Source organism: Rana temporaria, chromosome 4 (genome assembly GCF_905171775.1).
Source record: "Rana temporaria chromosome 4, aRanTem1.1, whole genome shotgun sequence".
Lineage (NCBI taxonomy): Eukaryota > Metazoa > Chordata > Amphibia > Anura > Ranidae > Rana > Rana temporaria.
Genome location: NC_053492.1, coordinates 288,638,917 through 288,654,159, shown reverse-complemented (window position 1 = coordinate 288,654,159; position 15,243 = coordinate 288,638,917). Strand labels below are relative to the sequence as shown.

Below are 15,243 nucleotides of genomic sequence, written 5' to 3'. Positions count from 1 at the left end.
GCCCAGCCCCATTCACGTACGACTTACGCAAATGACGTAAAATACGACGCTGTTCGTACGTTTCCGACGTCCATACCTTAACATGACTTACCCCTGCTTTATGAGGGGTAAAGTTACGCCGGACCGACGCCTTACGTAAACGGCGTATATAGATGCGCCGGACGGAACTACGTTTGTGAATCGGCGTATCTAGGTCATTTGCATATTCGACGCGTAAATCAACGGAAGCGCCTCTAGCGGCCAGCGTAAATATGCACCTAAGTTACGACGGCGTACTAAGACTTACGTCGGTCGGCTGAAGCCAGATTTCAGGCGTATCTAGCTTCAAGAATACCGCGCAGAGATACGACGGCGCATCTTTAAACTTACGTGGCGTATCAATAGATACGCCGGCATAAAAGCTTTCTGAATCCGGGCCGTAGTAGTGTACAAACCAGAAGCAAATAATTGTCTTGTTTCAGTCTAGTGTATTGCCCGAAATATTTAGAGCACTTTGAACTACGTCGTAATGAAAAAGAAACGTTTTTTTTTTGTGCTCACATTACATTTTTGGACAGGAATGCTTTAAATGTATTGATCTGTTGAGCAAAGATCAGTTTAAAGGTAAACTGTTTGTTAATGAGTATCTGTAGAAAAATGATGAAATAGTTTCCTCTTTGCTATTATAGGCTTACAAATGAGACTCGGGTAGAAGCATATAATAAATCTTTGGAGAGAATGTAGGTGGGAAAAGGACATTCTGGTTGGCGGGTCTGATATGACCTAAGGCTGATTTATCAGATCATGGAGGAAACAGGAAATAGGAAATTGATCATCCTGCGGATATGGAGACGATATTCACATCTAAAGCTCTGAAAGAATTCACCTCCTCTTCAATGCACACAAACAGTAAGCAATTTGTATGGATCACAATGGATTCTATAGTGACTAAAATTGTTTTGAACATGCAAATAAGGTGAGTCTAATGATTTTACTTTTTTAAGTAACTAAAAGCTCTCAGATCTGTAGAAATTTAGACCACGCCAAGAATAATGGTCACTGCAATATTTCAAGCTGGGATCTAATACAGGCAGATTTTACAACTCCAGCCACAGGCATCTATACTAGGGTGACCACATTTCCAAACTACCATTAGGGGACACCCTCCATTCCCAAAAATCAGCTTGTGCTGTAACGAATCACAGCACAGTAATTGGACACAAGAGGTGGGATATATGATTTCTCCAATCACAAGCAGGGGGCAGGATTGTGCTTCTCCAGGCATTCCCGCCCAGGACAAGTACTGTCAGTGAGTAAAGCAGTGAATTGGTGGCCTTTTTTGGGGGCATCAGATTGGGCCAGGGGTGTGGCTGTGTCAAGTTTCATTCTGGGACACTGTATTGTCCTGGAATGAAGGTGCCCGGGACAGACCTGCAAAATGTGGGACTGTCCCAATCCGGGACACGTGGTCACCCTAATTTATACAAATACAAAAATATCTCTTGTGAGGTGTGTTAAATGCTCACCTCAGTTCTGTGTGTTGGATAATTCATTGATTTGTACCCGTTAGAAAATACAGCCAGCTCTATACCTTTAGGCTCTGGCTATGGGAGCTGTGGCTTTCATACAGTGAAAGGATCCTGTTGTAAACCTGCCTTTTTCCTTACACTTATCTGTTCATTAACCACTTCAGCCCCTGACTATTTCGCTGGTCAAAGACCAGACCACTTTTTGCAATTTGGCACTGCATCGCCTTAACTGACAATTGCGCGGTCGTGTGACGTGGCTCCCAAACAAAATTTACGTCATTTTTTTCCCACAAATAGAGCTTTCTTTTGGTGGTATTTGATCACCTCTGCGGTTTTTATTTTTAGCGCTATGCACAAAAATAGTAACAATTTTGAAAAAAAAACTTTTTTTTCTATAATAAATATCCACAAAAACAGTTTAGGCCGATACGTATTCTTCTACATATTTTTGGTTAAAAAAATCACAAAAAGCGTTTATTGATCGTTTGCGCAAAAGTTATACCGTCTACAAAATAGGGGATAGTTTTATGGCATTTTTATTAATATGTTATTTTTTACTAGTAATGGCGGCAATCAGCGATTTTTATTGTGACAGCCACACTATGACGGACACATCGGACACTTTTGACACATTTTTGGGACCATTGTAATTTTTACAGCGATCAGTGCTATAAAAATGCACTGATACTGTGAAAATGACACTGGCAGTGAAGGGGTTGACCACTAGGTGGCGCTGTAGGGGTTAAGTGTGCCCTGATGAGTGCTTCTAACTGTAGGGGGGAAGGGCTGTGTGTGACAAGACAGTGATCACTGCTTCTGATTACAGGAAGCGGTGATCACTGTCATTGTCACTAGACAGAGCGGGGAGATTCTTGTTTACATAAGCATCTCCCCGCTCTATCTCTCCGTAAGACGATCGCAGGTATCCCCGTGGCGATCGAGTCCGCAGGACCCGCGGTCAGACTCACGGAGAAGGCGGCAGGGTCGCGACCACACAGCAGCATCTTAAAGGGGACATACCTGTACGTACCTATGCCTGTCTGTGCCATTCTGCCGACGTAAATATACAGGCGGCGGTCCTTAAGTGGTTAAAGTAAGGGCTGTTTTTTTTTCTCTAAAAATAACAAACATTTTATACTTTGCACAGAGAAGCCCCAATAACTCTCTTCTCAGGTCCCTCTTCTGTGCTCCTGGTCCCTCCCTCCTGTTCCTGTGCTCCACGGCTCGTCCATGCCCCCTCTCGCTCCTAATTGGCTGACTGACTTTGATTGACCGCAGCGGGAGCCAATGGCACTGATTTAGTGTCTCAGCCAATCAGGACAGAGAGTCTTGGATGGCTGAGACACTCATGGACATCGCTGGACAGAGAGGGGACTCAGGTAAGTATTAGGGGGGTTGGAGGGGGGGGGGGCTGCTGCACACATAAGGTTTTTTTATCTTAATGTATAGAATGCATTGAGATAAAAAAAAAACTGACTTTACAATCACTTTTAACACCTTGGATTGTGTTCACAGAATAAAAGGTGTTCTGTGAATGGCAGGAGTGTGGATATTTTCTTCTTCCTGGGGGGGTTCAGCTCTTGGATTAGAAGGTTAGAGGCACCGAGGAGACACAGAGGAAAAAATTAGATGGTGCATGCAATGGGAGGTGGTGGATTGTGAATGTGACAAAATTGTGTTAACAGTTGGAGGGGCATAAAACTTGCGTCTATATACAGTGCAGGGGTGAAACAATGTGGTTTCAGGTGTAATGTTTAAGTGTAGTAGTCAGATGTGTGTAATGTAAACAGTGTAGGGGTCAGGTGTATGTAATGTACAGAATGTAGGGATCAGAAATATTTACAGCTCAGTACCCCCTATAATTAATTTTGCCACCACTACATTATGCATTGCACAGCAGTACCCACTATTCACACACACAGACACTGCACAAACCCACATACACAAAAGCACACACATAACCAATGTTATGGTTAAAGTCTGGAAAGCTACCCTTTAAAAATCAAAAGGAGTCCCAACTGACTTGCTCTCTTGCCTACCCTTCACATTCCTCATATGTACCTCCTTTGTCTCCTGGTTGAAAGCATGCATATAAGCTAGTGGAGATTTATACTGTACACAGACACCTTCCTGAACTCCTTTCAACAACTGCACCTAAAATACCATTCGAATCCCAGGCAGTTTATGTCTTTACAGCCTAAATTAGCTTTATCCTGGGTCCAACAATCTCCATGCCCAACACTCCGAGACCTAATGTAGTGCTACCTGCGAAGAAGGCGCTGGTTGATTTGGGATCGGCCTATTAAGTTACCCTGGCGTTGTCTAGGGGTGCAACTGTAGAGACAAACAGCAAGCAAAGGTCCAGACAGTGAACAAAGGTTTTTTCCAATGCTTTATTTTCCAGGCCAACACAGCCAACATCAACATCAATTGGGAAGGGCAAAGTTAATGAATAGAGAGAGAGAGGAAGAACCTTGCAGTATCAGGCCTGGATATTAAATAGAGCAGTCAGTACTGCTCTGCGTAGTACCAATTTGTAACTCGTCGCCACTCCAGTGCCCCCGGACAGACCCTTTTACACAGGCCTGGCAGCCGAGATGTCACTTAGGATTTCTGGGAGGAACAGGCCTCTCTCACAGACCCGGCTCGGGCCTCTGCCACAGGCCAATTACAATAACTGAGCTAGATAGATAGATGGAGCGAATCCTCCCAGTAGATTTCTGCATTGGTCACCAGATGACAGCAAACATGCCTGTCAGTACTCTGGTCACCGGATCCCCAATTGGTTTGTTCAGGCTCTGTTGGACGACCTGCCTCCGGGTCCTTCTCAAACCGACTCCCCAATCGAATTGGCACCCAGCCTGGGATCCTTTCAATAGAATCAGGAACCCAGCCAGTCACTGGGGTCCCCTTGTACCTCTGGATGAGGTCCCAAGTAGTCTGCAGTTATGGCCAGCAGGGTCCATGGATGCGCGCACCCTGAAGGTGGATGCCACACATGGAACAGGGACCCCTCAAAGATTTTAGAACACATGACACCTGTCACAGGTATACTCCTCTCCAGCACGCCCCGCAAGGGAAAAACTCCTCTGATTGGCTGCTGGAGAAACTTACTCTGCCAGAACCCCTCTGGCGCCAACCGCTGGCCAGGGATGGCATTGCATCCCTGGACCACATACTGACCCATTGGACATTTCTGGAATGACAGAAGTCCCACAATTTAAACAAATAGTGAATGGGAGCAAGGTAACTCTCCCATTCCCCACTAACTTTAGCGTAGTGCCCATACTGAAAGTAAGGGGGCGCTACACTAATAAAGTTCTATGATCACCCCTGACCAACCACTAAAGGAAAAGCTTTCATTTACAAGCTCCTGCTTTATCCTCCCACTCATCCCGAGACACCAGCAATGCTCCACTGGGAACAATGGACTAATCAAACTACACAGCCTTGCAGTGGCACCAAGTCCTTATATCCATACTCAAAAATTCTCACTGCATATCCCATTGGGAAGCGGCACAAAAAATTATTCATAGCTGGTATTTGACACCTGCCAAGCTGGCTCATATATATACTCTTCCGTCTCACTTTGTTTGCTGCCTCCCCCTCAAAAAAATGGAGCACCAGCACCCATTAGTATCTGGGCTCTGTACTGGGGGTCATAGGGCTCAAAGGACCTGATTAGTGTAAGAAGTTACCTGACTGTCTGATGTGGCAGTCCCACATGGAACTGAGTGTTTATTCTTATGTGTAGAATATGAGCCATACCCGTGTCTGCTTACTACCCTAGCCTGTCTATATACAACTCTAGCCTGTCCGTATATTACCCTAGCCTGTCTATATACAACCCTAGTCTGTCCATATACATATACTACACTAGCCTGCCTGTATACTACCCTAGCCTATCTATATACTACCCTAGCCTGTTTGTATACTACCCTAGCTTGTCTGTATACTACCCTAGCTTGTCTGTATACTACCCTAGCCTGTCCGTATACTACCCTAGCCTGTCCGTATACTACCCTAGTCTGTCTGTATACTACCCTAGTCTATCCTTATACTACCCTAGTCTGTCCGTATATGGACAGACTAGGGAGTGAACCTATGACAATGGTCCAACAGACTTTGGTAGACATCACCCTAATGGTCAGTATGTTGGGGCCCAAATCCATCCTTGGAAAGCTCAAAAATAAGTCCATCCTAACCTGGGGTTTGGCATCTGTACCGTGCCCCCATTAAGCAATACTGTTCTTTTAACTGGTCAGCAGCTTCTCACCAAATACTAGGGCGATGACCTGTTTCCTCCTACTCTTTCTCGGAGCCCCAGTGATGACAACTGCGGTAATGTCTTCTCCAGAGACACTAGGCTTGACAGTGGTATTTCTGCTACTTTACCTCTCTGCGTGCATGACATGTTCATCATATCCTCTGCTCCGAGTCTCGGAATAGCTTCCCTTTTTTCTCCCCACAAAGCTCTGGTAATGCTGGGATTCGTAATCCCAAAGCCAATCTGTAATACAAGCTCTATCTCCATGGGGAATTTGTTCTCCCCATGTCATAGATACTCCCAACAGGCTCTGCCCTTCCCACAATCCACAGTAAATCTGTTTCTGTCATAAAATTTTTGTTTTTTCCTTCACTGATAGGCGCTGATGAGGCGGAACTGATGGGCACTGATGAGTTGGCACTGATAAGGTAGCACTGATGAAGAGGCACTGATATGTAGAATTGATGGACAATGATAGGTGGCACTGATATGCAGCACTGATGGGCACTGATAGGTGGCACTGACAGGCGGCACTGATGGGCACTGACCAAAGGCACTGATGGGTACTGATAGGTGGCACTGAGGGACACTAATAGATTGCACTGATGGTGAAGTACTGACAGGTGTTACTGCTGGGCACTGATTGGCACTGCCATGGGCACGGTGGTGGGCTCTGATTGGCACTGTGGTGGGCACTGACAGACTTTATTGATGGGGCATCTGTTGGGCACTGATTGGCAACTGATGGGCACATCTGATGGGGCTGTGCTGATAATCAATGTGCTGATTATCAGCACAAACCCCCCCCTCTGACTAGCGATTGCCGCACTGCACGCCCCCGTGGGTGCACCGGCATGTTATCCTGCTGGACGCCATATAACGCCCAGTTATGATAACAGAACCACCGCCCGGCCGTCAATCTTCTATAGGTGGGCGGGAAGTGGTTAAGGGGGCATGGCGGGGGTAGGTCCTATGCCTACATACTTTTGCTAGTCGGTGTCCATCATTCCATTTCAGAAATTTGGGAGGTATTCTCTGGCCCCTTTCACACTGGGGCAGTATGTGAGGTGGCCGTATAGTGCTGCTATTTTTATACCGTCGGAATTGCCCTCGGGCTTTCACATTGAGAATGCTGGGACAGGAGAATTTCAGGTGTTATTTATGCGCTATTTTTAGCGCTAAAAGGCCTGAAATACTCCTCAGTGTGAAAGGGGCCCAAAGGTAAAACCTTTTCATTTTTAATAGAGTAACAGCTGTCAGGTTTTTTTTGCCATCTGTGTCCCAATGGGGAGATTTCCCTTCACATCCTGTTCCATAGCCAAAACAGTGAGAAGAATTCCCTCAGAAGTGTTCTAACTAGAAGATTTCCTCTCTATTACTGTCCTGGTGACAGTCCTAAAAGTAATATATTTTTTTCAGTTTGATAACAGTAAACAGAACAAATAAGGAGGGTGAATCTATCTTATGGGAGCACATACAGCAATAAAAACTGTCAGGTGTCTTAATCCCTCTTAACTCTATCTATAATTAAGAAAAAAGCAGGTTTTGCATTTATTTATAATTTAGGCTTGCACAGAAGTGTAAATCTTGCTAGAAAATTCCCAAAGCTGGTGGCCTGGTTTGTGTTATAGAAGGAAGACCAATGCCGCGTACACACGATCGGGCTTTTGCCCGGCCAAAAGCACATCGGAATTCCGACAAATTCCATCGGAGTAAAATAGAACATGTTCTATATTTAAACTCTGATGGAATTCATCGGAATTTCCAATGGAATTTCTCTGATGGGGCACAGTCCCTAGCTAACCCTTTACAAGGTTATTTAGGGAATAAGAAGGTGGGCCTAATGCCAGTGACTCCTCTGTGGAAGGCTTAGGCCCCTTGCACATGAGAAGCAATTACAAACACCTCTAAACTCACGTTTTCAAAGGCAAAAACCGGCGTTTAAAACGCCCGTTTTTGCCGCGAATTGCGCTGCGTTTTGCCACGATTAGCGGCGTTTTACCGCGTTTGCAGCTGTCGGCGCTTATCTCAAAGACATTGTAGACCCTCCCAAAGTTTAAAACGCAAAAATAGAACGCTTCTGAACCCAAAATTTTGCGTCTGAAAAAACGGACATAAACCCAACTGCTTTAAAACGCCAAAAAACGTGATTGTGTGCATGGACACATAGGATGACATTAAATGTGTTCAGGGGCAGTTGAAAAAAATGCCCAAATGCCTCTGAACTCGAGTTTAGCAGCGTCTTGTGTGCATGGGGCCTTACTGAGAACACAAAGTAGTAAGAAAAGGTAAATTCTGTTAAGACAATGTCACAGGTGCGATGAATGTAGGCCAAAGATGGGCTGTAGCCAAGAATGGGATTGCATTTTTTCGGTATGTCGAGATAGATACCAGTATCCTACACCAATTGTATCCTTCTGTGAAAGAACACAGAATAGGGGAATAGGATGATGTTACTGATGTCAGAGGTTGTATGATTTACAGCTTTGAATTGTTTGCTTACAAAGGTTAAAGGGGACAAAGGACTGCCAGCCTGTGGCGCTCTTTATCTGTAAATACAATGGGCAGTTCTACTTCTTATTCTAGTAATTTATGGCCAGGACTACAATAAAATCTAACACGGGAGAAGACAGCAATGACCAGGAGAAAAGAATCAATCCTTTATTAGCTTTGATATAAACATTAAAGCATATCTAAACAACAAAACAAAACATTTAAAATATTGCAGCTTACAAATCCTAAGGTACGATGGTGGCATTTGCTTTCTTATGTTAAATACATTTTCTGCAAGTATAGAAAAATGCCTGTTGGTCCTTTCAGAAAACATTTCCCGTTCCCCCTATAACTTGTTGTATAATTACAATCTCAAACAATTCTATCTGCCTTCCCAGATTTATTTTGTAAATTGTGACAACTCCCCCTAAGTAATGGGAACAAGGGGGAGATGTTGTAGTCCAAATCAGAAAAGAAACCTTGGGTGACGACAATGCAACAGATGCAGTACAGAGAGCAGGCAGTGTCATCAAAGGGACAGGAATTGTGGGCCAGATTCACAAAAAACTCTGGCGGCATAACGTATCGTCTTTACGTTACACCGCCGCAAGTTTTCAGCGTAAGTGCCTGATCCTCAAAGAACTTACCTGTAAACTTTCGGCGGTGTAACGTAAAGCCGTCCGGCGCAAGCCCGCCCAATTCAAATGGGGAGTGTACCATTTAAATTAGGCGCGCTCCCACGCCGGACGTTCTGCTCATGCTCCGTTCGCAATTTTCCAGACGTGCTTTGCGCGAAATTACGGCGGCCCGACGTGTTTGTGAATCGCGACGTGCGTAACGTACTTACGCCGGAAAAAAAAAATTCAAATTTAACGCGGGAACTACGGCCATACTTTAACATGGGCTGTGTAAAGTTAAGGCATGAAAAAACATGACTAACTTTGCGACGGGAAAAAAAGACTTGCGACGACGTAACGAACGCGAAAACCTTTGTGGATCGCCGTAAAACCTCATTTGCATACCCGACGCTGGAAAACGACGTAAACTCCACCCAGCGGCGGCCGAAGTATTGCATCCTAAGATCCGACGGTGTAAGTCAATTACACCTTTCGGATCTTAGGGCTATCTATGCGGAACTGATTCTTTGAATCAGCCGCATAGTTACGTCAAGAGATACGACGGTGTATCAGGAGATACGCCGTCGTATCTCTTCTGTGAATCTGGCCCTGTGTTTTTGGCAAAATCTCTAAATGAAAAAAGGGGGGGAAAAAGTCTGAAAAGGGGGAATAATGTAGCCGCCACAGCTAAGGACTTATACACTGCAATCTAATTTTTTTTTTTTTTTACTATTCTTCATAAAATTATGTCTAGGTGCAGATAGTTATGATGTGTTGTACTATGAGCAATGCATAAGAAGTGTGAAGTCTGAAACCTATAGATGGCATCTAAGTTGGTACAATTTTTTTATAAAGTGGCATTTAGAAACAACCTGAAGTACTGTATTTTCATATTATAGTAAATGTATGTGTTTTATAATCTTTTTGTGAAAGCTGAGTTATGTGTTGTTAAAGAATTATATCATCACACCCCATGGTACACCTCCCTCAGTACTTTATCCTATTTCCACGTATGTAGGTATGAATAAAAACACTACAATCTATTTTGCTATACTTCAATACATAAAAAATGTACATAACACATTTGTTTTAACACTGCTAATTTTACTTCATACTGTACATTATGTATAATATTGGTGATGTTGACAACAAAACAGTTTGTAATTCAACCACCAGAGGGCAGTCTAAGTACATGAAAAGTAGATTGCATACTGATAGTTAAAACAGTTTTTCCTTTAAATGTCCATTTAGCCTTATATGTTTGGGCCTATTTAGTAAATGTTCAAAAAAAAACACCATATGGTAGCTTGGTCTAATTATTAAGGTGATCTGTGCAGGTTCTTAATTTTTTTTGGGCATATTTCAAGAATAAAATTGAAATAAGCAAAGGGAATTGTGCAGATAGGTGTGCCAAGTCATAAAATGTTTCCGTACATTTTTCTGACACAAGTTTTGGCAGTCATCAACCTAAGCCTGTTGAAATGTACTACTTTTCTTTGACAATAATTATTATTGTTTTAGGAAACTGGAACAGTGAAATGCCATACATAGCCTTCCACATACAATTAATATATTCCAATTAGATTTAGGGTGGTGTAAGGATTGTGAAAGACCTGAGACACTCTAGTCTAGGACACATTAAGGCTGCATTCACACCTGAGCGTTTTGTCGCCTGAAGCGCGACGCTCAAAGACGCTAGAGGGGAAAAATAACATTATTCTCTATGGAGATGGTTCACATCTCCAACGCAAAACGCCGAACGCCGAAAGAACGCCGAACACCTGAATTTGAAACAAGTCCCGTACCCTTTTTTGACGCGCAAATCGGGCGGCTTGGGCGTTTTACATTGATGCAAATGAGCTGTACAAAACCACGGGGAAAAACGCCACGTTTTGTCGTGGCAAATCGCGGGGAAAAACGCTGCAATTTGTCGCATCAAATCGCGGTAAAAAAACGCTGCAAATCGCCTACGCCTAGGTGTGAAAAGAGTTTAAAGAGAAAAAAAAGCTGCCCTAGGGACATGATTGCATGTGCATACGCTGCAGTTGAAAGGTTTAGTGCTAAACACTTTTTGATAGATAAATAGTGCATGTTATACAGTATACATTTCTACAGATCAGACCAAAATGAGGGACACGTGAGGAGGAATGAGGGACAGAGGGACATTACTCCAAATCAGGGACAGTCCCTTGAAATCAGGGACAGTTGGGAGCTATGTGTATGGCCAGCCTCAGGTATGCCTGGTGTTTTCCAAAGCCCACAATAGTACAAAATAACCCAACAATAGTGGATTTCATGGGTACAGTGACAGCATGGAACAGCACAGATAGTAACAGAAAACAACCAAATAAACGATAACAGAGAGTACATGGTGATTAAAGCAAGACCATTTTTGAGTGAGGGTAGACAGAGGCAGGTGCACAGACTAGGCAACAATGACCGTGCTAAGGCATAGCAAAAGGTTAACAAGACAGCAAAGGACTGAGACAAGACTTCTGAATAGAAGGGAAAAAAAGACAAGGTGAAATAACAAAAAAAAAAGAGAAAAAAAAAGAAGTTGAATGACCAAGCAGAAGACAGCAGCAAAGACATAACTAAATCTTAGGGCTATGCACCTCCAAACAAGGAAACACATAGCAAATCTGGCGTGCAAGTTCCTGGCAATTAGCAAGGATAGCTACATGTTCCAGCTGAAGCTTGTGGGAAACAACAGATACGTATATATATGTATTTAAAGGCAAAATCCATCCTTTGCAACAGATACGTATAAATACGTATTTAAAATCAAAATCCATCCTTTGGACCATGTTTCAGCAAACAGTTTGGCCCAGATTCTGAAAGGGCTTACGACGTCGCAACGCCATGTGCGCCGTCGTAAGTCCTAATCTGGGCCGTCGTATCTATGCGACTGATTCTTAGAATCAGTTACGCATAGATAACCATTAGATCCGACAGGCGTAAGGCTCTTACGCTGTCGGATCTTAAATGCAATTTTTTTTTTCGCCGCCAGGTGTCGCCTCCGTCGTTTTCCCGATCGAGTATGCAAATTAGCAAAATACGCAAATTCCCGAACGTACGCGTGGTCGACGCAGTGAAGATACGACGTTTACGTTAGATTTGCGACGCGTAAAGTTGCCTCTGCTATATGAGAGGCAACCAATGTTAAGTATGGCCGTAGTTCCCGTGTCGAAATTTAAAAATTTACGTCGTTTGTGTAAGTCGTCCGTGAATGGGGCTGGATGTCATTTCGCGCAATCCACGTCGGGAAATTTTAGGGACGGCGCATGCGCAGTACGTCGTTAAATGATCCATGCCCCCAACCCAGCTCATTTGAATTAGGCGGGCTTGCGCCAGTGGATTTACGCTACGCCGCTGCAACTTTACAGGCAAGTGCTTTGTGAATAAAGCACTTGCCCGTAAAACTTGCGGCGGCGTAACGTAAACGAGATACGTTACGCCCGCGGAGATTTACGCCGAGATACGAGAATCTGGGCCTTTGTATTTAAACCTAAATGATTGACTTATAATGTTTCTTTTAGGTGCGTACACACTATAGGTTAGTCTGATGAAAACGGTCTGATGGACCGTTTTCATCAGACCAAACCTATCGTGTGTGGGCCCCATCGGTCATTTATCCATAGGTTAAAAAAATAGGAACTTGTTTTAAAATTATCTGATGGATAAAAAACCTATAGAAAAAAACGATCGTCTGAAGGTACGTCCATCGGTTAAAAATCCACGCATGCTCAGAATCGAGTCGACGCATGCTCGGAAGCATTGAACTTTTTTTTTCAGCACGTCGCCGTGTTTTACGTCACCGCGTTCTGACACGATCGTCTTTTTAACTGATGGTGTGTAGGCACGACTGATCATCAGTCAGCTTCATCGGATAACTGATGGAAAAATCCATCAGACCGTTTTCATCAGACTAACCTATCGTGTGTACAGGGCATAATATTTTGTATGTACTGTAATAGGCTTTTCCATATATACAAGCACCATTTTGCATTTTAGTTTATATATGTTGATAGAGAAGGGAATAGTTATGAAATCCTCTCATGATTTTTTTTTTTTTTGCCATCTGTCTCCAACTGGGGTATTTCCTTTAATTTCCTTTAATTTCCCATCCTGTAGATACACCGATAAATTAAAGGAAATCTTTCCAAAGTGAGAGTAATGCTGTCACCAGAAAAAATTTCCCCAACAGAACATTTGCACAGCATTTCTTTTCTGGGGGTAACCTTGAAATTCGTTTTTGCTTTACATGCATTTTACCTGTGATCATCCCTTACAACCCATGATCAAATGTGCAAGTACTGTATTAGCCGGATTCAGAGAGCACTTACGTTGACGTATCTTCTGATACGCCGCGTAAGTGCACGGATGCGCCGTCGTATCTATGCGCCTAATTCTTGAACTAAGATACGCCTGAATTTTGGCTCCATCCGACCGACGTAAGTCTCCTACGCCGTCGTATCTTGGGAGCATATTTACGCTGGCCGCAAGGGGCGCTTCCATTGATTTACGTGTCGAATATGCAAATGACCGAGATACGCCGATTCACGAACGTACTTGCGCCCGTCGCAGTAGTATACGCCATTTACGTAAGGCGTACGTCCGGCGTGAAGTTATTCCACCTATAGGAGGCGCATCCCATGCAAAGGTATGGACGACGGAACAGCCGTCGGATTTTACGTCGTTAACGTAAGTCGTACGTGAATGGGGCTGGGCGTAGGTTACGTTCACGTCGTAGGCATTGAGCCGTCGTATCTTAGGGAGTATATGCGACGTGATTCTGAGCATGCGCGCGCATGCGCCGTTCGTTTGGCCCTTCATTTACATGGGGTCACAGTTAATTTAAATGTATCACGCCCACTACCATCCTACTTTGAATTAGGCGGGCTTACGCCGGCCAATTTACGTTACGCTGGCGCAAGGTAGGGAGCAAGTGCTTTGTGAATACTGCTCTTGCCTCTCAGAGTTACGTCGGCATAGCGCATATGAGATGCGCTACGCCGTCACAAAGATGCGCCTATCTACGTGAATCCGGTTGAATATGTCTATGTGACCAGTTGTTTGGAAGGTCTGAATCAGTGTATTCTGCAGTACATTGTTTGTTGGAATCCTCAGCATGAACAGAAAAACAATCCACTTTTCTCTCTCTTTTTTCTAAAATAAACATTATTAACAATTACAATAATAATACACTACCAAAATCTATTTTTATAAAATGAACTATAGGCCTAAATTTAAATTGTATGATTTTTATGTTGGTTACAAAGAAACTTGCTTCTTTATAATATTATGACATAATATGACATTCAAATAAACTCTGGAGTATAATAAAGTTTGTAGTTGTGTAACAATAACCATAGCAGCCCAAGCAGCTGTTTTGGGGCCAGGGAGGAGGCCCCATTAGGGAGGCTGTTGAGGCAAATTAAACATATAAAATCTGTGTGCACATGTAGAGAATGCAAATCCAGTACTACATCATTAAAGGGTCACTCAGCCCTGGTTCACACTGGGTACGATTTGGAACGATTTGAGATGCGATTTGAGATGCGACATGTCAAATCGCATCTCAAATCGGCGGCAATTGTCGGCAATGGCACTGTCCTAATCAGTGCGACGCCGCATCTGCGATTTCAAAAAGTAGTTCCTGTACTACTTTTTGCAATTTCGGGCTGCGATTTACATTAAATTGCGGCCGAAATCGCGGCAAAATCGCAGCCGCGAATTTGCGGTAAAATCGCGCATTTTACCGCGATTTTGAATTCGCAGCAGTGTGAACCTAGGCTAAAGGAATTTTTTTTTTTAGCTAAATAGCTTCCTTTACCTTACTGCAGTCCTGGTTTCATGTCCTCATTGTTCGTTTTTGCTCTGATGTTGCTGTAATTCTCCTCTGTTTTGGACACTTCCTGGTTGTCTGTTTCCTGATCACCACAGTACTGGGAGATTCTAGTTTCAAACCAATACTGCTCTATGGCACTGTCCAGCACAGATACAGCATAACATGCTAAAACGAAACTAAATGCAAAAACGAAACTAAAAAACTACAGGTACATTATATGATTGATTGTTATCTATTTTTAATCGTTTTTAAAAGGAATCAGTTAATCAGTTAACTGTTATGTCTCTATACCCTGTAAAAAGTCATTTCAGCAAAAAAAATGTTTTCCTTTAGTGACCCTTTAAGGCTTGGAGAGGTTGCTTCTGGCACTGACTTTGTATCCCCATGCGACTTATCAATTGAAGAAGAGGATACTGACATCAAGCATACTGGAAGAATCTTCAGAATCATGTCGTATTTCCAGTCACAGATCCCCTTTGCAGACTGTGCTGTAAGGAGAATTTGTTT

The 15,243-nt window shown here is 43.4% G+C and overlaps 1 protein-coding gene across 1 annotated transcript in view; it reads left to right on the top strand.

The window, feature by feature from the left end:
- The first annotated feature begins 701 nt into the window (after nt 1-701).
- ARHGAP18 (Rho GTPase activating protein 18) overlaps nt 702-15,243 on the top strand; it is a 149,622-nt gene continuing 135,080 nt past the window's right edge. Inside the window, exon 1 of the mRNA XM_040350413.1 lies at nt 702-955. Within this exon, the coding sequence (XP_040206347.1) occupies nt 825-955 (131 nt within the window). The 5' untranslated portion in view covers nt 702-824. The remainder of the gene's footprint in view (nt 956-15,243) is intronic.